We start from the raw sequence: 21,900 nt of genomic DNA on the forward strand, positions 1-21,900 counted from the left end.
AGGCAAAAACCACATGAAAGCCACATCCCACAGCTCTTGGGCATCGTTTATTTTTTGCATAGGCATAAATTAGGATCTGGAGATAAAAAACTTAAGAACCAATGGTGCAGCATTTGTGACAGGAGAGCGCAAAACAAAGCCTGGCTGCCTCGGGATGGAGCAGGGGCAGCCTCACCACCACTGCATCCAGCCTCATGCTCCAGAGCGGATTTAAGGCTCAGCGCTGCAGTGAAGGCCTGCCCGCCTTCTTGCCCCTTCCCCGCAGCCGGACCACCAGACACAGCCGGAACCAGTGCCCCAGGCCCCTCTCCACGGCCAGGAACAAGAAACTGAGTATCACCCAGTGCCCCACAGAACGGGGCTAGGAATCAAGCCCTTAGCTTTTCAGTTAGAAAAACAGACCTTGAAAAATATATACATAATACAGTGGGGCCTGCTGGCTCTAAAAGTCGCCTCCTCCCCCTTCCCTATCCAGGGTAACTTCTGCCAGCCTCTTCCCCCAGCCCCCACCAACTGCCCCACAGAGAACAAACCAGAAGGGCGACTACCTGAACAAGAGCTGCAAGAGCCCAAGGGGGCAGCCTGAGCGGAGGACCCCTACATCAGGGCCTGGTTAGATGTGGGGGCCGGTGCAGACAGACCTCGCACCCCGATACCCTGAACGTCCCCACAAGAGCCCAGGAGTTCCATGCTCCCCACTCTTCTTGCTATAACCCCAGATGCTAATGGCCCCAAAGACAGGTCTAGGTCTCCATACCCTGGGAGAATGTGGAAAGCAAGCTCAGGGGCACTGGCAGGCCCTAGCAGGAACAGGGAGCAGGGTGGGCCCCAACCTAGCATCAGGAGAGAGAAAAGCAACTACTGTCCCCAGCAGAGGGGAAGCCTACAGGGTTGGCCCTGGGCCCCTTAGAAGATCACAGGAGCCAGTCCCCTTTAGGGCACAAGAAGCCCCATGGCCCACTGCTACCCTCCCCGGGACAAATACACACTTTTGTCGAAGGCCTTCAGGGACCCTGTGGTTCAGGCTTCCCTAGATGGAGGGCACTAACCTTGCAGGAGAGCTGGGCAGCTCTCCATCAGGTGCTTCCTGCCTGGGGAAGCCCCATCCTGCTCTGGAGCTAAGCACCCTGCTCCCAGAGGGCCTCGCTTCCCTGCCCAGGGGCAGAGGCAGCTCACCTAGCCCAGGCCCTAGCTCGCCCCTCCCACAGCCCTGGCACCTGCTTCATCCGTAGGCCTCCCTTCAGCAGCTCCCAGGCACCAGCCCCTGACCCCAGCCAACACCAGTCAGGTCCTACCTCTCCCAACTTCCCAGTCCCCCATGATATGCTACATATATACACACTCCCAGATGGGAAGCAGACGCCACGGGCACGGAGGGAGGGAAGAAGGGAGCTGCTGGAGCCTGCTAACCGCCTCCAGCCACCTGCTGCTCAGGAGACCCTGCCCGTCCTTTTCATCTGCATGGGGCCACAGGCTCCTCTCTTGTGCTCCTAGAAGTCAGAGCGCCGAGCAAGCGTGTGGGGGAAGCGGCGGGGTGCTGTTCACCCACTCCCAGATGGCTGGCAGCAGGCACCAGTAAGCAGGGCTAGTGGGCGGGCTCCCCATGCACTCTGAAGCGGTAGATGCAGGTGTACTCGGGGTGGCCCCAGTTAGTCAGGATCCGCAGCTCCACCACCTGGTACGTGGCCATCGTAGGGGCCTGGGTAGAGAAGAAAGGGATTAAGAGCATCAGAGACCTGTGAGGCCTCACTGACAGAGAAGGTGGGAAGGGGAGACAGCCTCGCCTAGGACCAGATGGCTCCCCCGCTCCTTCCCTGGGGCTCTGAAGAGAACCAGGCTTCAAAAGCTCCTATCTTTAGCCTCCTGAGCAGTGTTTCCAGCCAGTGGGTTAAGGGGCCACCTGTAGCACACTTCGTCTGAAACCGGAATGAATGCATCCACAATCACTTTTTTATTGTGAGCAACGGATAGAACCACCTTCATAGAGGGCTTCATAGATGCTGATGTGGGGCACACTTGATTCTTTTTCTCCAGTGCCCATCGGGCCTCTGTCTAGCCACAATGTTGGGAATGGTGTTAGCAGCATATCTTACCTGGGCAGATGCCACAGGCCTAGCACACTCCTGGCTTGTCCCTTCTCTCTGGCACATCGTTATGTCCTCTACCCTCTTTTTTTTTTTTTTGGAGACAGGGTCTTGCTCTGTCACCCAGGCTGGAGTACAGTGGTGTGATCACAGTTCACTGCCTCAACCTTCTGGGCTCAAGGGATCCTCCCACCTTAGCCTCCCCAGTAGCTGGGACCACAGGTGCATGTCACCACACCCGGCTAAATTTTTTAACATTTTTTGTAGAAAGGGGATCTTGCTGTGTTCACCAGCCTGGTCTTGAACTCCTGGGCTCAAGCAATCCCCTCGCCTTGGCCTTGCAAAGTGCTGGAATTACAGACATGAGCCACCTCGTCTGGCCTCTATACTTTCCTAAAGAGAAATCCCAACCTCTCTCGCAGCCTACTTACCTCCTCAGAGCTGACGACAACTCAGTTCTTTCTGGCTCCCCCGACAGCTCCACTGGACTGTCCCATAGGTGCCTCAGACTCAGCCAGACCTGCTCCCTGCTCCACATTAGCCCCCATCGCAGTGGCTTCTTCCTCCCACCCCATCCAACTGGACATTCACGACCCTCCCTGCTACGTCTTTGTCCTCACTCCCAACGCCCCTCTCCCCCCGCCTATCCTGTTCTGGCTGCTTTCCCGCAACCACTTCCTGACGGGTCTCCCAGGCCCAGGCTCGCACCCTTCGAGTCATATAGTGATGTTAGTCAAATGGACATAGCTTTGTCACCTGAAGCACAGCACTGCCTCCCCCAGGCCCCTGAGGGCTTATTTCCTGCCTCTCTGTGGCCTCCTCTTCCTGCCACTGTCCCTTGTCCACCTCCCACTATCCCCGCCAACCCAATTCCTCACTCCAGGACTCCCCCGGTGTGGGGCTTAGGCCAATGGTTTGTTCAAATGCAGGCTCCTGGGTCCTGTCAGCCCTAAGGAACCAGACTTTCCTGGGGTGGAGACTGGGAATCTGCATTTCTAACTGACTTAGGAGATCGGATGCCCACTGAAGTTTAAGCCTCATGCACTGCCTGAGGCTCCAGCTGGCCATGGTAGAATGCCCGCGCCCTGGCACGTGCTGGCGGCGGCTCCTCGAACGCCTCTCCCGGCCTTCCTTTCCTGGCCACCCAACCCCTCTTATGAAAAGCCCACCTCCTGGTGTCCTTTTCCAGGAAGCTTCCCTCATGCTGCCCTTCTGGAAGGTGCCTTCCCCTGTGCTGACATCTGCAGGATGCGTGTTACACCCCATTTGGATATCACATCTTGAGCTGTGGGAAAGGAGAGCAGGGCTTCCCTCTCTGAACCCCATGCCTGGCAGGGTAAGTGCCCAGGGAGCACCTGCTGCCTGGATGGGGAGTCTGCACCACTTCTGCTAGCACAGCAGCATCCCGTACCTGAAAGTGAAACGTCTGAATAGGCTCGCCGTCCTGATCGTAAGTGAACTTGCCAAGGAGTGTCCCCTCCTGCTGCAGGTCTTCGTCAAACCCCTGCAAAGAGAGCGGAGGGAAGTGGGGAGGGGCTGGAGCAGGGAGAACACCCCTCCCCACTCCAATCCCTGCTCCTCCCACCCAGCAGGTCAGGCACCAGAGTGGCCTATGACAAGTCACTTCACTCTCTTGTGCCACAGTTTCTGCCTCCAAAGCCTAAGGTAACAGGGACTGAAGTGCTGTCTCCCACCCTAGCTCCTCCTCTTCCAAATCCACTCCCCTCCCTTCCAGTCCAAGGGTGACCCTGACTTGATCCTCAGTAGAGAGGCCCACAGGATCCTCCTGCAGCCCCTCCGGCCCCACCACAGGACAGATACTCACAAAGATGGCGAAGTCCTTGGGGGCACTGGAGATAGTGCTGTTGGGTGACAAGGCCTTGGGCACATGCTCTAAGGTAACGGCCGTGGGGCGGATGCGGGCAGAGAGGCGGACCACAGCGAAGCCCTGTGGCCCCTGGAAGGCCCAGCAGTTGCCTGGGTGCACATCTGGCTGGAGGAGCAGAAAGTCATGTCAGGACAGGGCCCTGAGTCCAGCTCTTGCTGACCCCAGATGGGACCAGCCCCCAGTGTGCTCAGAGCCCCCGCTGCTGTACTTGCCAGGTGCCCACCTGGAGGATGACTCGGGGTGACTGGGAATGGTACCACAGGGGGATGCCGAAGAGGCTGAGGAGGGCCGTCTTGGTCTCGTAGGTCTCAGAACATCGGGTGCTGATGACGCTGGCCCCTGAGACAGGAGAGGAAGGCAGGGTGGGCTCCCGCACGGGAGGAGGGCCCCGCTCAGGCCATTGGCTGTCTCCTCGCTGAAGGTGGACGGCAGATGCCCCAGGCCTAGCCTTTAACCCTAACCGAGACGCTCAGAGCAGCTTTAAAGGTCAGCCTCTCCCTGGCCCAGGATGGTGCTCGGTACCTCCTGACTTCCCTGAATTGCCACTTGCCTTTGTGATGGGTACTAGGTTGGGTGATTTCTGCTGATCCTGAGCTTTGCTTGCTCTGCCCCACCACCAACCTGGTAGATGCCAGGGGACCGGCCATTGTGGGGTCCAGGACAAGGCAGAGCGAGGAAAGCAGGGCACGTACCTCCTGACTCCAGGGCGTAGTCTGCCAGCCCGATGCGGTCCTCACTGTAGCGCTGCAGGGCCTGCTTCACAATGTGGTGCACCTGCTGCAATGCAGGCACCAGGAGACAGTTGCAGCAGGGAGCAGACGTGTCCCCCTGTCACCTCGTGGCCGTGGGCCAAGGACCCATGGGCTGACCCCTTCTAGGCTTGCACTGTGCTGGTGCCCAGGCAGATGTGGGCACACTGCCACCCACCCATGCCAGCCCCACAGCATACAAAGCCTCCTGCTTGGCACTTCCATCCTGGAACCTGCCAGGGAGCTGGCAGTGTGGGACTGTCCAGGGCTCCCAGGGAGGAGAGCTGTGGGTGGGTGTGTGGAGAGGGGCATATGGGCCTCACCTCCTCTGTCACTCCAATCACACCTTCTTTCTGCAGCGTCAGGCCCAGGGAGGCCGCGGCTTCCCTGGCCGACTTGCCCTGCATCTCTGCCACATGGGTGAGGATCTTGCTCTCCAGCTCTCGCAGCTGAGCTTGCATCTCCTCTCTCTGAAGGAGCCCCACGCGGCCCCCTCCACCTCGGGCAAGGAACTGACTGATCCAGGCCGGGAACTGAGATTCCACCTATAGGAACCCAAAGGGGTGTCACCCTGGGGTGCTTGCAGGGACAGCAGGAGCTGCTATGACAGGGCCAGTGCTTAGCTGGATAGCAGGGATAGGGTAGGAGGGAGGCTACTGGAGGAAAGAGTTATGAACACTCCATGGGCACTAACAAAAACAGGAAGAACGCCTGTCAGTGAGAGCCCACATGTGTCAAGGCCAACGCCACAGTCTCTTGGGCATAACAGAGGCTGCAGGGGCAAGGGGTGCCTGCTTTGCAGGCCCCAGGACACGTGGTCTCAAAGGAGGAGGAGAGGGACCAGCAGGGCCCTGGTGGTTCCCACTCACGTCGTCCCGCATGGCCTGGATCTGCTGGGGCAGCAGGCCCACTTCATCCGCCACCGAGCTCTGCTTCAGTGCCAGAGCCGCCAGCTCCTGCTGCAGGCCGGCCAGCTGGTCCTCCAGCCGCCTCAGCTCCTTCACAGAGCTCTCCCGGAAGGACTCCTGGGTCATGCTGGTCCCAGAGAGAGAAGAGTAAGCCTCGGATCTCTTTGGTGGGAGGTAAGGCCACACCAAAGATGAAAGAGGACCCCCTAGTGGGCTCCCGTCATGAGAGCGGGTGCCCAGCACTCATTGTGAACCTGAGAAGGGGCAAGGCCTCTCCTGGGGGTTCTGGCTGCAGAACCCCTGCCTGTCCCAAGGAGCTAATTCTGAGCCTGCCCCCTTTCTAAGCCCAGAGTCCAGAATGTACTCTGCCTCAGCCTCTCACATCCTCCACAAGCATGGACATCTGGGGCATGAGAAGGCAGTTATGTGAGGCTGTAAGAAAGGACGCTGTGTCTATAAATGAATCCCGGTCCTCTCACAGGGCCTGCCCCCCCGCCCTCAGGACTCCCCTGCTAACCTCCATGGCACCTCAAAGACAGGCCCTGGGCAGGGGTCCTGAGCTGGGTTTCAACCCCTCCCCCCACCATCTGCTTGGCAAGACGATCAGAACTCTCTGCTCTGCGGCTCTGCTCCCTAGTCCTGCCTGGAGAGTGGGTGGGGCTGGGGAGGAGCAGGCCGAGGCCAGCTGGTGGCGCCCAGTACCTTTGCCACTCTGACTTCAGCTGCTGGATGCGAGCCTCGGACTCCTGTGTAGGAAGAAGGGACAAATACAAGAAATACCCATCTCAGAAATTGGTGTTCCAAGCTCAGAAATTGGTGTTCCAGAGTAGGATCTGCTGTCTGTTGGCGTCTTTGCTTAACCACACCCCTGCCCAAGGTCTCTTGACCCCTGCAGCAAAAATCAAACTGGCCTCCTGGTCAAAGCCCTCATGAGTCTTGTCCATGTCTGACACACTGAGGTATCCATTCACCTACACTCAGTACGTGCACACCAGCATGACAGGCCGCTGTTCCCTGGCACACCCCAGGGAGCCCCTGCACAGCCCTCCAACTAAGGGGTCGGGGGTCAAACAGAGAAGTCAGAGGAGGGCACACCCCTCCCCATGCAACACCCAAACAGTCCCTTTGGAAGGGCCGAGGGGTCCGAGGTGAACATGTTGGATGGGGTCAGGACCCAGTCACAGGCCCTGAGTGCCGCAAGCCCGCTGACCTGGGAGGCCCGGACGATCTTCTTGAAGAGGTCTTCTGAGTCTTGCTGATGCTCTGCTCTCAGGGCAGACAGTTCTTCCTGTGAGACGGGAGTGAGAGGACAGGTCGGACAGAGCCATGCTTATAGGGACCCTCATGACTAGGAAGTGGCGGAACTGGAATTCAAACAAGGTCTGTTTGCTTCCAGAGCCCTGGCTCTCAGCCTTCTCTGAACCACGCAAGACTCCCGCTTCAGCTCCACTGCACACCTGTGCGGTGTCAGGCACCATGCTGGGGCTTTCTACTCGCACAGGTCACTATGGGGGTGGGGGAGACACGATGGCCTTCATCAAAGAGGAGGAAACTGAGGCTTAGAGAAGGTGAGGAGGCCTGGCGTGGTGGCTCACGCCTGTAATCCCAGGACTTTGGGAGGCCAAGGCAGGCAGATCACTAGAGGTCAGGAGTTCGAGACCAGCCTGGCCAACTTGGTAAAACCCTGTCTCTACTAAAAATACAAAAAAATTAGCTGGATGTGGTGGTGCATGCCTGTAATCCAGCTACTCGGGAGGCTGAGGCAAGAGAATCGCTTGAACCTGGGAGGCACAGGTTGTAGTGAGTCGAGATCACGCCACTGCACTCCAGGCTGGGTGACAGAGTGAGATATTGTCTCAGAAAAAAAAGAAAAAGAGAAAGGGAGTAACTGCCAAATGGCAGAGCTGTCTGATCCCAAATGACACTTGTTCTCTCTCCTGCTGGGCACCTTCACGCTTTCCTATGGGTGTCACCCACCTCCCACCCTGAGGTATTCCACCTCCTACCTGGATGTGAGCAGCAGTTTCCCGGCGGAAATCCTCCTTCAGGGCAGCTTCACGGCGGCTCACTAGCCCCTCCAGCAGCGCCAGGGTGTCCTCGTGGCTCAGGCCACCACCACCTCCCTGGCCAGGAGCCCCTTGCCGCAGCTCCAGACGTTCCAGCCGCATGGCCTCCTTCTGCCAGCTGGAGGAAAATTCAGCAGCAAGAGCTTCCAGACGCCGCTCCAGAGAGTGTACCCGGGACATAACACGCTGCTCAGCCTGGAAGGGCAGAGAGAGAGCCACGGAGTGAGGGACCCTTGGATGATAGTGCTTCCCAAAGACCACCCTGACACAGCCAACACAGAAAGAAAGGGAAAAGATTCCAGAGACGTTCCAGCATAAGGCCATGCAGGGCTGGCTGGAGCTCGTGGGCAGGGGCTGCCGACCTCTGAGCTGGGTGTGCTGGGAGCCGGGGATCACTGGGTGCCGGCCACAGAGGAGGGTCCCTGAGGACACAGTACCGAAGTCTGATCCCAGAGGAGGAAGGAAGGTGGGCCGGGGAGAAGGTCTGAGTGCAGGGATGGTCCAAGAGGAGGACTGGAAGCTGCAGGATGGCTGCAGGGGGCCGTGGACCCTGCTGGCCTGAAGCTCACTCCTTCCCCGCCTCCTACAGGGGCAGGGGAGCCAGGGCTGCGAGTTCTGTCTGTGGACTCTCAATGGCTTTCACTCCTTCCCTAGGTAACTATGGCTAAGAGACAGAATAATTTGAAAATACGTTCTTTTTCCTCTTAGGCTGGATGTCCCACAGAGAAAATGGAATAAATGTCATTTGGACTGAGGGTGGCATTTGATAGTGTGTCATGAATTTGAGAACGTTGTTGGCTTAACAACAAAATCATTGCCAAGAGAAGTGATAAAAACTGTCAAATAAAGGGCAGGGAGCTACTGAGCAGCAGAGGTTTTGAGTTTTAGAAATTCTGGTTTTTAAATAGGCGCTACATTTGCATGACTTAAAAAGCACACAAACAGGCGGGACGTGGTGGCTCACGCCTGTAATCCCAGCACTTTGGGAGGCCGACGCAGGTGGATTACCTGAGGTCAGAAGTTCGAGACCAGCCTGGCCAGTATGGTGAAACCCTGTGTCTACTAAATATACAAAAATTAGCTGGAGATGGTGGCAGGCTCCTGTAGTCCCTGCTACACAGGAGGCTGAGGCAGGAGAATCGCTTGAACCTGGGAGGCAGAGGTTGCAGTGAGCTAAGATCGTGCCATTGCACTTTAGTCTGGGCAACAAGAGCAAGACTCTGTCTCAAAAAAAAAAAAAAAGCCCACAAAAACCAGCAAAAAATCCTCTGCCCCATCACCCCAGTTGCCTCACCAACAGCCTCTCCCAGACCAGGAAGCTGTTTTTATTTTAACTTCATGCAAATGTTGCTAATACAAGATATATTCATTTTTTTAACTTACCCTTTTTTACAAAAAAGATGGTTCTGAAATTGAACTGTATTTAATGTCTTTAATGGTGAAAAAAGGAAAAGTCATAGATGACATGTCATTATTTTGTAAAATAATAAGATCATGGTCTGGTACTCACTTTGGCAGCACATATAATAAAATTGGAAAGATCATGGTCTGGAAAGTAATATATACAAACATAGATGGTTAAACATGTGATACCGGCTGGGCGTGGTGGCTCACGCCTGTAATCCCAGCACTTTGGGAGGCCAAGGCGGGCGGATCATGAGGTCAGGAGACAGAGACCATCCTGGCCAACATGGTGAAACCCTGTCTGTACTAAAAATACAAAAATTAGCTGGCATGGTGGTGCGCGCCTGTAGTCCCAGCTAGTCGGGACGCTGAGGCGGGAGAATCGCTTGAACCCGGGAGGCGTAGGCTGCAGTGAGCCGAGATCGTGCCACTGCACTCCAGCCTGGGTGACACAGCATTCCAGCCTGGGTGACATAGCAAGACTCTGTCTCAAAAAAAAAAAAAAAAAAAGTGATACTATGCCAGGTGCAGTGACTCATGCCTGTAATCCCAGCCCTTTGGAAGGCTGAGGCAGGAGGATTGCTTGAAGCCAGGAGTTCAAGACCAGCCTGGCAACATAGTGAGACCCTGTCTCTACAAAAATTTTTTTAAAAAATTAGACAGACATGGTGGTGTACACCTGTAGTCCCAGCTACTTCGCAGGCTGATGCAGGAGGATCGCTTGAGCCCAGGAGTTCAAGGTTACAATGAGTTATGATTATACTACTGCACTGCAGCCTGGACAACAGAATGAGACCCTGTGTGAAAAAATTTTTAAATGAATAATAAACATGTAATACCAAGTTAAATTCAGTGAGGTGCAAGTGCAGGTCAAATAACCATAATTAGAAAATGAAGAGTTTTATTATTTTTTTTTTTTGAGACAGAGTCTTGCTTTGTCGCCCAGGCTGGAGTGCAGTGGCGTGATCTCGGCTCACTGCAAGCTCCACCTCCCGGGTTCACGCCATTCTCCTGCCTCAGCCTCCCGAGTAGCTGGGACTACAGGCGCCCACTACCACGCCCGGCTAATTTTTTGTATTTTTAGTAGAGACGGGGTTTCACCGTGTTAGCCAGGATGGTCTCGATCTCCTGACCTCGTGATTCGCCCGCCTCGGCCTCCCAAAGTGCTGGGATTACAGGCGTGAGCCACTGCGCCCGGCCCGAAGAGTTTTATTAAAGACAGGGCCTCACTGTGTTGCCTAGGCTAGTCTCGAACTCCTGGCCTTAAGTGATCCTCCCACCTTGGCCTCCCAAAGTGCCGAGTTTACAGATGTGAGCCACCAGGCTTGGCTTAGAGGTTTAAATTGTCAGTATCAGTACCTGTGCTCACATTGCTTTCTGGTTATGCTGACTGCAGGCTCCTTGAGGGCACAGCCTGGGCCTGATTCATCTTTAGACTCTGGCAGATTATAAAAATGGCCACTATCCCTCACTCCTCCCTGCAGCTGCACCTCTGTCATGTGACCTTGTGGGTTCTCTTGCTGAGAGGTGAAGTCTATTTCCCTCTCCTTGAATCTGGATTTGGCTCTGAGATTTGCGGTAGCCAACAGAATGTGGCAGGAGTGATGGTGTGCTGGTTCTGGAGCAAGGCCTCAAAGGTCTGGTTGCCTTGGTTCTCTCTTGAAACCCTGCCTGGGTGTGATGAGAAACAGCTGGGGCTAGCCTGCCGGGTGAGCAAAGTGCACATGGAGTACAGCTGTCCTAGGCAAGGGCCTTGACCAGCTGGCCCCCAGCTGACCCCCCCAGCCAACTGCAGACAGACAGATCCACACAGGCAAGTACGAGCCCAGCCAAGATTGCTTCTCTTTTCTCAGACCAGAAAGACCACCCAGACAACCCACAGACTCATGAACTAATCAAACATTGTAGTTTTGAGCCACTGCTTTTAGGGGTGGATTATCTGTGGTAAGAGGTAACTGACTGGGATATTATCTTAGTCATAGAAGGTGCCCAGTAAATATTTGTGAAACAGTATTGAAAAGTAACAAAGCAGACAAGATAATTTGTTGGATTCCTTTTCTTTCTGTTTTCTGTGCCTTGTAAGATGGCAACTAACAGTACGCCTCAGCTTTGTGTGTATGGTGTGAGGCAGGCTGAGGGCACACCCACCACTTTCACCGTCACCTAATTATTGCTAAGCTCTTGGGAGCTACCACCCTCAGAGACTCACCTGGAAATGTGGCGATGAGTCTCTGGCTTCCCAGCCCTCATCCGGCCTCCTGCTGTCCTTCGCTGCCCACCAGGAAACCAAAGCAGGGTGGAATGTCTGCAGCCCATAGGGGTAGAAATACCAAGCGCCTGTGCACAGGGGAGAGGGTGTTACCCCAGCTGGGCCTCCAGCAAGAGGCGTGCGCCAGGGATGATGGCTACCTGATCCCTGCCAGTGCTTGTGGCCTGTCCCACTCGTGGAGCTGTGCCCTTCCAGAGGCATCAGAGGGATGCAGGTGCCCCCATTCTCTGAGGTGGCAACTTCCACCCAACAACCTCAGAGCATATTCATTCTCACACCCCCACGGGAATCCTTCATCTTTCTGTAAATGGCAAAACTTGGAGAAAACATTTTGAATGAGTTAGGGATGATCCAGGGTATGGCCCAGAGGACCTGATGGTGGTTCTCAGCCCTGTCTGGTCGTCAGAATCACCTGGGGAGCTTTTAGTACAACCAGGTCTGGCCCTGCCCTCCGGAGAGCAAGCTAATTGGCCTGGGGTGGGGCCCCTGCGTAGGTGGGTTTGTAAAGCTCCCTGGTGACTGTCATGGGCCGCCATGGCTGAGAGTCACTGCAACAGAAAGCACCACCCCCTCTAAGAGAGGCTGCTCGAGGCCCAGACATGAGCACCAAGCTGCAGCCACACAGAGACATGTTCATTCTGTTTTCAGGGCCATCTGTTTGATACCTGTTTACTCCTGAGCTCTGGGGCAGGTGGCAGGGGAGCGGGGGAGGGAGGGCTTTCTGTCCTGATAAAGCTCCATTCGCTACTCAAGCACGAGAGGTTGGCAGGTGCAAAAGGAAGCTCATGCCCATGGGGCTTGAAGTCCAGCATGGACATGGCCTTCATGCACATACTCCCTGAGCAGGTCACTGAGCCCCCTCCACGCGCATCTCCATGTGATGGGTTCACAGCACTGACTACAGCAACCCCATAAGGCCATGGTGAAGCTCAAATTGAACTGAGATAATGCACGGGAAAGTGCTCTCTGGGTACACTGCTATGCAATTATAAAGAATCACTGACTGCGCCGGGCGCGGTGGCTCACGCCTGTAATCCCAGCACTTTGGGAGGCTGAGGCGGGTGGATCACGAGGTCAGGAGATCGAGACCATCCTGGCTAACATGGTGACACCCCATCTCTACTAAAAATACAAAAAGAAATTAGCCAGGCATGGTGGCGGCCGCCTGTAGTCCCAGCTACTCGGGAGGCTGAGGCAGGAGAATGGCGTGAACCTGGGAGGTGGAGCTCGCAGTGAGTTGAGATCGCACGACTGCACTCCCGCCTGGGCAACAGAGTGAGACTCCATCACACACACAAAAAAAAGAATCACTGACTGGGCGTGGTGGCTCACACCTGTAATGCCAGCACTTCGGGAGGCCGAGGCAGGTGGATCACTTGAGGTCAGAAGTTTGAGACCAGACTGGCCAACATGGTGAAACCCCGTCTCTACTAAAAATATAAAAATTAGCTGGGCGTGGTGGTATGCACCTGTAATCCCAGCTACTCAGGAGGCTGAGGCAGGAGAATAGCTTGAACCCGGGAGGTGGAGGTTGCAGTGAGCCAAGATTGTGCCACAGCACTCGAGCCTGGGCAACAGAGCAAAACTCCGTCTCAAAAAAAAAAAAAAAAAAAAAAAAAAGAAGAAGAATCATTATTTTAAGGGTGGTGCTCAGTTTCCACTGGATATGAACCAGCTGTTCTTGTAGCAGCAAACACAAAAACGAAGCTAACTTTTGGAAAAGTGTTCTACCCTGTTATTAATAAAAGAAATACAAGTTGAATGATATTAAGCTTATAAAACGAACTCTCAAAAAATAATAAAGCATGGTCTTTAATTACTTGGTACAGTCATTAAAATTGAGCTGAGAGTCACATAGGCAATTCATATGAAACTAGCGAAGCTGTCAAGTGAAAAGCTGAACACAAAATGTCTATATAAACAAGGAAGGGCTGGGTGCAGTGGCTCATACCTGTAATCCCGACACTTTGGGAGGCCGAGGTAGGTGGATCACTTGAGGTCAGGAGTTTGAGACCAGCCTGGCCAACATGGTGAAACCCCGTCTCTACTGAAAATACAAAAATTAGCCATGTGTGGTGCTGCATGCCTGTAATCCCAGCTACTTGGGAGGCTGACGTGGAAGGATCACCTGAGCTCAGAAGGTCAAGGCTGCAGTGAGCTGTGTTCGTGCCACTGCACTTCAGCTGGGGTGACAGAAGAAGACTTTGTCTCAAAACAAACAAAAACCAAGGCAGGCCTGTGCTAGCGCCTGGGATGATTCAGGGCAGCTGGTAACTGACTGGTGTAAAAAGAGGCACTTATGGCCGGGCGCGGTGGCTCATGCCTGTAATCCCAGCACTTTGGGAGGCCGAGGCAGCTGGATCACCTGAGGTCAGGAGTTCGAGACCAGCCTGACAACATGGAGAAACCCCATCTCTAGTAAAAATACAAAATTAGCTGGGCATGTTGGCGCATGCCTGTAATCCCAGCTACTCGGGAGGCTGAGGCAGGAGAATCACTTGAACCTGAGAGGTGGAGGTTGTGGTGAGCTGACATCGGACCATTGCACTCCAGCCTGGGCAACAAGAGCAAAAACTCTGTCTCAAAAAACAAACAAACAAAAAAGGCACTTATTTCCCTTTGCTGCTTCCTTGTTTTTACTTTAAAGACAGCTCAGGATTTAACTTCATCTTGTAAAAATAACTCCCTCATAGCAGATGTCCCTGTTGGAGTGGAAGGAGGATGACTGCTAATGATAACGGGAGGGCATCCCGCTTTTCACCCAATGTTGCGGCACTAGGGTGTGCTCCTGCCCAGGGCGGCACAAAAGAGGCTCAGGAGAGGTGGGGAGGGCCATGCAGAGATGATCCAGGGTCCAGGGCTCAGGCCCTGCCCAGTCACAGGCACACCCCACCCAGTCTTGCCCCTTCCCTGCCTGCCAAAGGTCACCACCCTCTGGTGAACACATCTCTGTGCCTCCCTCTGCTCTCCCCACGCAGGCTCACCATACGTCAGGCACGTCAGCAAGAGCAGCGGCAGCAGGAACCAGAGGAACGTCTTCAGGGACGAGAAGCGCCTGGACCACGCGGGAGGGCAGGACGGGGGAGGCGGAGGTGTGAGGGGAGCTCCAGGCCTCCACGTTCCGCCCAGGGAGTACCCTGAGATGTTTTCCTGGGTGCTGAACTAGAGCTAAGGAGGATAGCTTGAGCTTCTCACTGTGCCAGGGCCAGCCTGGACATGTCAGAGCCTTTCCTGCTGGGCAGGTCTTAGAGTGATGGGACAATTTTGACTGAATTTTACTGATGTTATTAAAAATAGTGTGGTCTTTGAAAAATTCAAAAATTTTTATATGGACAGGTCCTCTAAGTATGCAAATATAGAAGAAAAAAGTAACTCCTTAAATAACAACAAGGAACCTGTTTTTGGTGACACAAACCCATCCTTGCCCCTTGTTTCAGTATGGCCAGCTGTCCCCTCTGCCTGGACCTGGATTACGGCCAGAGGGATCCTGACTTCTGGGTTCCGTGTTCTTCTGCCTAAGGGGCACATTCTCAAATCCTGGTTCTGCTGGTTTAGGGACTTGGGGAATGAACCCATAGCATCCTCAGGCAGAGCCTCTTTGTGGCTCTGACCATGAGTGGGGAACTCGGGGGGTTAGATTGTCCCAGGCCCAAGAAGGAAGATGGACTTTCTGGGAAACCCCACTTCTTGCCTGGAGTCAGTGGGCCTACCCTGCAGGAGGAAAGCCATCATGTGTCTGAGAGCCAGGCATGGCTAGACTAGTGTGGCGTTTAGTAGAATGTGTCCAAGAAGAAATAATCTGTGCTCTGGAATCCTGCCTCGAAGGGCTATCAATTCGGGGAGAAAAACCTGACTCTGAGTCCATCCTCTGTCAGGCAGGGGTGGGCTTTGGGGAGGCTACTCCGTGATCGCTAATAAAGGCTCCAGGGAAACTGGGGAAAACCCTCAGAGAATCGACCATTACAGGTTGACACACTTTACCAGTCCCTTCACCCCAGGGCCTTGCGATTTATTGGCAAGGGTGGAGTCTCGCTCACCTAGTTAAAACGAAGACGTCAAGGAGGGAGGCAGCTGTGGTCAGGCGGTACCAGGTGGTGCCAGCCCACCAGTAGAGAAGTCTGAAGAGCCGGCCTGGAAGAATGACCATCAAGCCGAAGGCTCCATATGGTGTTTGGGGGCACCGCTCCTTTGTCCCGTCTGCCGTCCTCGCTGCCCCTACCCCACCCCCACCTGCCAGTATGCCTCTGTCCTGCCCTACCGGGACCCAGGTCCTTGGATCCCACCTGCCCACACCCTCTGTCCTGCTCTGCAGCTACTCCTTCCCTTCCACGCAAGGGGGTCCCCACAGCTCTGGGCTCCCAGTGATTATTCTAGAATGACCTTTCCCCAACGGTCCTACAGTCTCTCTGCATGGGCAGGATGCCCAACTGCAGAGAGATGGGTAAGAAAGCACTATCACCAAGAATGGAAGTAACTGGGCACGGGTTGCAGCCCACCTGGCGAAGTGGCCACCATCCAGAGTAAGGAGCCCGCCCGTGAGACGGCGCTTCGGAGCCGCGAGCCGGAACTCTGCTGGTCCACATCCGAGTAGCCTGCAGGGAACGAGGACACTGGCTCAGTCTCTGTCACTTTCGAGCCTCTTCCTTCACTGTCTTCTGTGAGCCAAGACCACAAGTCACCCACCCTCCTTCACATCCCCACAGCCCCACGCAGGCCTGGTGTGCAGTAAGGAATGAAATGGGAGCTCTTTGACATTCTGTTTCCTCTGACAGCTTCTTGTTTGCATCCCTCTCCTCACCAGCCACCCCTCAAGCTGCTGTTCAGAACTAGGTGATGGGGTCTGACATGCACACCACTCAGAATGACTGAGCACCCACCATGTGTGGAGCCCCACAGGAAAGTGCTGGAATGGGCCTGAATGCAAGGATGTTGGCCTTAGGTTGCCATAGACTCGTGGGGTGGGGAGGACAGACAAGTGAAGGGCAGTCACAGCCCAAGGCACCAGGGGCCACCGCAGGCCAGGCTGGGGCGCACCCAGGGCCGGGCATGGGAGGGGCGGTGTGCCTGCCACACGCTGCCCTCTCTCCACCTCCCCGGGGCTCCCCGCCCAGCCTTCCTGAGGCCTCCCAGCAGCCTCGGATCTGCTCAGGAGGGAGGAATCATCGCCTACCCACGTAGTCGTCCTCAGAGGAGTAGCCCGAGGAAGAGCCCAGGAAGTCCTCGGTGGCCTTGCGCCCCACGAGCCCGCTGGCCCTGCTGCTCTCTGAGCCGCCCGTGCCTCTCCTCCTCCGCACCCGCAGGTCCTCACCTGTGCAGGGAAGAACGAGGGGCTCTTCTGGGCCTCCAAGAGCTTCTGAAAAGTGGGGTCTGGGCAGAGAGGTGCTCTGAGGAGGGAATCCCGGGGACTGCAGGGGACGCTGTGAGGAGTATCTTGCGGGAGGCCGAGGAAGCAAAGCCCCGGGACGGAGGGCTCCACACTCACCCCAGTTGGCGTCACCATGCAGTTCCTCCAGGGAGCTCCTGGGTGGGAACCAGGACTCGCGGACCAGCGACTCACTGTAGTAGGAGGTGTGTGCATCAGAGGACGGGCCCAGCTGTGGCGCTGGGGACAGGCGCTTCATGTTGCTGGATTTCCTCTTCAAGGTCCTGTGGGACAACCGTGAGGGCAGAGGTAAGGAGCAGGGAGGTGAGCCCAGCCAGGAGCATGAAGGAAAGCCACAGCCTGCGGCCTTGCCTAGTGCAGGGTGTGGGTTCCCTTGTTGCTAGGCAACTCGCAGCTGCCATTCCCCTGACTCTCCCAATGCTGGCACTTCCTCTCCTGTTATCTCTGAATCTCACCAGCAGATGGGCAAGACGGGCAGCGGCAGCTAGGGATGGAGCCACATTCAAACTTTACAACCCACTGAAACCAGGCAGACCTGACCTGGCCTCGGAGCTAGCCACAGCGTCAGGGCCTGTCTTCTGGGCCCCATGTCTGTGAGCGGGACAGGACAACCAGGCAGCTGCCGCCACAGCCCATTTCCCAGTGGCCTGAGGACTGCGCCTGTTCTCAGCCATGTCGCTGGCCAGCTGCTGAGGCCGGACAGGTGGTGAGACATGCAGGCGTGGGGCCAGGAAGGATGGTAAGGCTGACACGCCCATCCAGAGCAGGGGGGTTCCTGTGAGCCCAGCCTGCAGTTTTGGGGTTTCCGGCCTGGCTTATGCTTGAAGCTGCCTCTCTCCACTTCCTGTTTTCTTTCTTTCCTTTTTTTCTTTTTGAGATTGAGATGGAGTTTCACTCTTGTCACCCAGGCTGGAGTGCAATGCCATGATCTCGGCTCACTGTAACCTCTGCCTGCCAGGTTCAAGCGATTCTCCTGCCTCAGCCTCCTGAGTAGCTGGGATTACAGCTGCCCGCCACCATGCCTGGCTAATTTTTGTATTTTTAGTAGAGATGGAGTTTCACTATGTTGGTCAGTGTCAGGTGATCCACCTCCCTTGGCCTCCCAAAGAGCTGGCATTACAGGCGTGAGCCACTGCGCCCGGCCTACCACTTCCTGTTTTCTAAGCATGAGGGCAGCAGCCCCGGCTCACAGTCTGGGGGAGAAGAATGGGTGCTGTGTGCTCATACACATGGAGCAAGGCAGGACCCCCTTGACCGGACGGGGGCCCACGTCCTTCGATCTCCGCCCAAGGTTGCAACAAGAAGGCAGGGGGATGGCTGGACCACAGGGAGTGCGGGCAGTGCCCAAAAGCTTGTGGGGTCGTCAGGGGCCGTGGCCCTCCCTTGGGTCCCTACCTGAGAGGACTGTCTTTAAACAGGGTGCTCTGACTCCCAGCCACCGAGCTCCCTCCGCTGCTGCTGCTGCCGTCATCGTCACCCTGGGAGTAGCGCGTGAGGCGCTGGCTTCTTCGGGACATCATGAGGTGGGATGTGGACTCTTCCTCTGAAGAGAATCTAAGGAGAGAGAGGAGGAGGACTGGATGTGAGGCCTGGGGCTGTCCCCAGCTCCTCTCTGGAGGAGGTGGGACAGAGGCATCGCCTCACAGCCAAGAACAGACCACCCCCACCCCCAGCCCCCGGCGTTCAGTCTAAACAGCCCTGATGGGGGGCAAGGCAGGGATCTGTGAAGCACCCCCGCACTGCGCAGCGGCTGGAGTCACGCCCGGCCTGGGGCTCACTTCGTGACTCTGGAGCCTCTTCCAGGGCGCTTTCCACAGGCTTCCCAATTCTCAGTTTCCTTGTCTTTATCCTTCGTGGTGCTGAGCTCCGCACAAGCCAGAATTGGGTCTTCCTCGACCTCTGACAAGTAGCAGAGACTCTGGTGCTTCTGGTCACTGCCTGCATGCCCGGTGGTCCAGCCACCCCACCTGCTTTCTCCCTAGAGACTTCTCCCAGTCTCGCTCTAGCTGTGTCCCTTTGCTGACATGTGCTTGTTAATCGAGGGCCCCAACGAACCTTGATGGAAAACTTTTCCCATGTAGACCCCACCTATGTTCTTTTTTTTTTTTTTTTTTTGAGATGGAGTCTCGCTCTGCCGCCCAGGCTAAAGTGCAGTGGTGCAATCTTGGCTCACTGCAACCTCTACCTCCCAGGTTCAAGCGATTCTCCTGCCTCAGCCTCCCAAGTAGCTGGGATTACAGGTGTGCGCCACCGTGACTGGCTAATTTTTGTATTTTTAATAGAGACGGGGTTTCACCATGTTGGCCAGGCTGGTCTCGAACTCCTGACCTCAGGTGATCTGTCCACCTCGGCTTCCCAAAGTGCTGGGATTACAGGCGTGAGCCACCACGCTCAGCCGAAAGGAATTTTCTTTTCTTTTCTTTTAATAATAGAGACAGGGTTTCACCAAGTTGGCCAGGCTCCCACCTACGTCCTGATGGCGCTTGCACTGTCTGTCCCCACGGTGCACACTGTGCTGCCACATCTTGGTAAGATGATGATAAAATGGTAAGTGTCTGCTGGGACTGGGCTCCTTGTATACCCCATTTATATTATTAGAAGCAAGGTAGGTATCATTACTCCCATCTACAAGGGAAGAACCTGGACACCGAGGCAATGGGTAACTTGTCCACAGTCCCCAGCCTGTAAGTGACAAAGCCAGGATTTGGGCTCAGCTCTGACAGGCTGTAGGGCCTGGGTCTTTCTACTCAGCCATAAAGTTTTCCAGTTGTTTCAGGAATGTATTGAAGATTCTAGTTGTGTGTCCTCAACTAGAATCTTTTTTAGCCTCACACATGCGCAAAACAAGGCTGTATACAAACTTGTTACACAACAAATATTTGTTAGCAAACTAACAAAATAGGGAGGAGGAGGGCAGCATGAATTACAGTCAGTTCCAGTCACCATGTGGGGCAGAAATCAAGGCTCTGGAACTGATAATGAGGACAAAGGAAGCCAAAGTGCAAAGATCTGGCAAGAGGTAGCATTCTGTGACATGAGGAAGATTAATGAACCACTCAGGTCTAGACACCCGAATTCAAAGTCCCCGACTGCCAACATGGGGAGTCTCAACGTTAGTGCCTCTGCTGGCCCGTACAACAAAGTCACTTGGGAATTCCTAGCACTTGCTTGTGACTTTTGATCACTTCTAATATTCCTGGTTGATACTTAAATGACCAGTTCTCTGGGTTGTGTGGTGAGTATAGAAGTCCACTTCCCAACCCAGGCTGCAGAAACCCGAAGGTCTGGTTAGTCCAGCTAGAAAGTCCTCCTCTGAAAAACAAGCAGCCTCATGTCCTGGCCTTCTTGGCATCTTCCCAGGTCAGATGCCCATCTGGCATCCCCTCTACTTTTAGCTGGTGTTGGAAAAGGGACCGATTGGTAGTAGGAAAAGCAGGAAGTTGGCCTGGGTCCTTGTCTCTATTCCTGTCCTTATAAGGTAATCTCCCCTCCCCCCTCCCTGCCCCGCCCGTACGGTCCCTACCTGAAGGCTCCAGCTGCCCACACAGGGACTCCTCTTAGCCCCTGTCCTGCTGAAGGAGGTGACACCTTTGCTCAGGGCAGAAACAAGGCAACATGTTTATACCATACCCAAGCTTCCGCTGGGAAGAACTAAATATTCTGATGGAGGTTGAGCGGGGAGTGCTGAAAACTGTCAGCACCCGCCTCCGCCCTCCCAGAACTCCCAGAGATGCCTCTTAGTCTTTCCTGCGGCATCCTGGCATCACAAAACAGTTTACCATTGAGTCTGGGTTTCACAAGATGAAAAAGGTCGAGGCCCCATTCTCCAAAACAAGAAGTGAGCCTCTAGGAGCTGAAATCTACTACTGCGAATCATAATAGACACCACCCCCGCCCCACCTCCTCCCTAACAATCAGTTAGGAAACGCTCATCGAAAGCATCCTTCCCCACTTCTCAGCTGGGCGACTTCCTTTCTCAATTCCGCCCTTCCCCATCACAAACATCTCCATCCATCTTCAGACTTAAACGAGATCTGGGGCATCTTCCTCGTGACATTTCCACTCCCTGGGCACAGCCAGGCCACACGCCCTTGTGGGACCTGCCAAACGCCCGGTGCTAACTCCCTCTGCCCTCATTCCCACAGGCCAAACCTGCAGAAATTGTCACCAAAGGCGCGCCTCCTGGCTCTCTAAGTCACACCGCGCCCCCCATTGCTTTGTTTTGTTTTGTTTTAGAACTGAACAAAACGGGCCTTCCTCTGAGGCCCTGAGTTCTGACAGGCAGAGGCTGGGAACTGCCTGTCCCTGGAAACGGCCTGTCTGGCACAAAACCCGTAGGCGCTGCCCGGGGCCGGGTTGGGGCAGCCGGCCTTTGCCCTCCTCCTCCCGGGAGGCTGCCCGGGAAGTCCCGCCCGCAGACACCGCCCTCCCGGCTGACCAGTGGCGCGGCGGGCGGGGCGGGGGCCAGGAGGTGAGTCAGGGCGCGGGCCGCGGACCCGGGTGGAGGCTGGAGCCGGCCCAGCGCGGCCCGGAGAGGAGGAAGCAGGCCTGGCGGCGCGGCCCCGCCCGAGTGGCCCGACGGTGACCTGGGGTCAGGCCGGGCCGCGGCCCCCCAACCCTCTCCTGAGCTCGCCCGCACTCACCTGCTGCCGCGGCGGCTTCTAGCCCGGCCGGGGGCGTCCGAGGCCAGCCCGCCGCCGGGGCGCGCCCCCTTTCCGCGTGGGGATCCCGCGGGCGGCGCTCCGCGCAGGGCGACACAGCGGCCGGGCCCGGGGCGCGCGGGCACGCGAAGAGCGGCGACGTGGGACAAGGCGGGCGGGCGGACAATGCGGCCGGCGGAGGCCCGCGCTGCGCGAGTGGGGCCGGGCGGCTCGCGTGTGGCCGACTCTGTATGTGTGCGCCTGTCAGTCAACGCTGACAGGCCGCAGCCCATTGGCCAGGCCCCGCCGGCCGTCACCGCCCACCGCCGCCACCCATTGGCCGGTTTGAAAACAAAGCCCCGGCTCGCCCCGCCCTCGCGTAGGCCCCGCTGCCCTGCGCGCTCAGCCTAGGAGTCCGCGCGTGGGAGGCGCTGGGCGGGCGGGGACCCCGGGCTGCGGGAGGACGCGACGGGAGCCTGTGCTGGGGCTCGGGCTCAGCAGGGCACTGG

At 56.0% G+C, this 21,900-nt stretch overlaps 2 protein-coding genes across 5 annotated transcripts in view; one reads left to right on the forward strand and one right to left on the reverse strand.

The window, feature by feature from the left end:
• GTPBP1 (GTP binding protein 1) overlaps window positions 1-8,450 on the forward strand; it is a 41,961-nt gene extending 33,511 nt beyond the window's left edge. For both annotated transcript variants that reach the window (XR_010133194.1, XR_004068330.3), the window contains exon 15: window positions 3,274-8,450. The gene's annotated coding sequence lies outside the window, so the exon portion shown is untranslated. The remainder of the gene's footprint in view (window positions 1-3,273) is intronic.
• On the reverse strand, window positions 28-21,662 carry SUN2 (Sad1 and UNC84 domain containing 2). 3 transcript variants are annotated; one of them, XM_019020483.4, is made up of 19 exons: window positions 20,531-20,600; window positions 20,275-20,339; window positions 18,147-18,305; window positions 16,851-17,014; window positions 16,539-16,676; window positions 15,865-15,960; window positions 15,406-15,499; window positions 14,353-14,423; window positions 11,309-11,436; window positions 7,636-7,890; window positions 6,840-6,917; window positions 6,332-6,375; window positions 5,591-5,756; window positions 5,045-5,266; window positions 4,665-4,749; window positions 4,196-4,311; window positions 3,910-4,077; window positions 3,496-3,588; window positions 28-1,699 (listed from the first exon to the last, which is right to left on the reverse strand). In XM_019020483.4, the coding sequence occupies exons 1-19, from the start codon at window positions 20,531-20,533 to the stop codon at window positions 1,586-1,588; spliced, it is 2,259 nt and encodes a 752-aa protein (XP_018876028.3). In that variant the 5' UTR covers window positions 20,534-20,600; the 3' UTR covers window positions 28-1,585. The 3 variants fall into 3 exon arrangements, with proteins under 3 accessions (XP_018876028.3, XP_030861238.2, XP_055230626.1); XM_031005378.3 differs by lacking the exons at window positions 20,275-20,339; window positions 20,531-20,600 and adding an exon at window positions 21,395-21,662; XM_055374651.2 differs by lacking the exons at window positions 28-1,699; window positions 20,275-20,339; window positions 20,531-20,600 and adding an exon at window positions 21,395-21,656 and having other exon boundaries at window positions 3,358-3,588.
• Between the last annotated feature and the right edge of the window lie 238 nt (window positions 21,663-21,900).

The sequence above is a fragment of the Gorilla gorilla genome, chromosome 23 (genome assembly GCF_029281585.2).
Source record: "Gorilla gorilla gorilla isolate KB3781 chromosome 23, NHGRI_mGorGor1-v2.1_pri, whole genome shotgun sequence".
Lineage (NCBI taxonomy): Eukaryota > Metazoa > Chordata > Mammalia > Primates > Hominidae > Gorilla > Gorilla gorilla.

Coding starts and splice junctions, on each gene's coding strand:
- SUN2 (XM_019020483.4), bottom strand. Junction 6,918..7,635: donor AAACTGCTGCTCACATCCAG/GTAGGAGGTGGA, acceptor CCCGTCTCACAG/GAAGAACTGTCTGCCCTGAG. Junction 4,750..5,044: donor TGATTGGAGTGACAGAGGAG/GTGAGGCCCATA, acceptor CCTGCATTGCAG/CAGGTGCACCACATTGTGAA.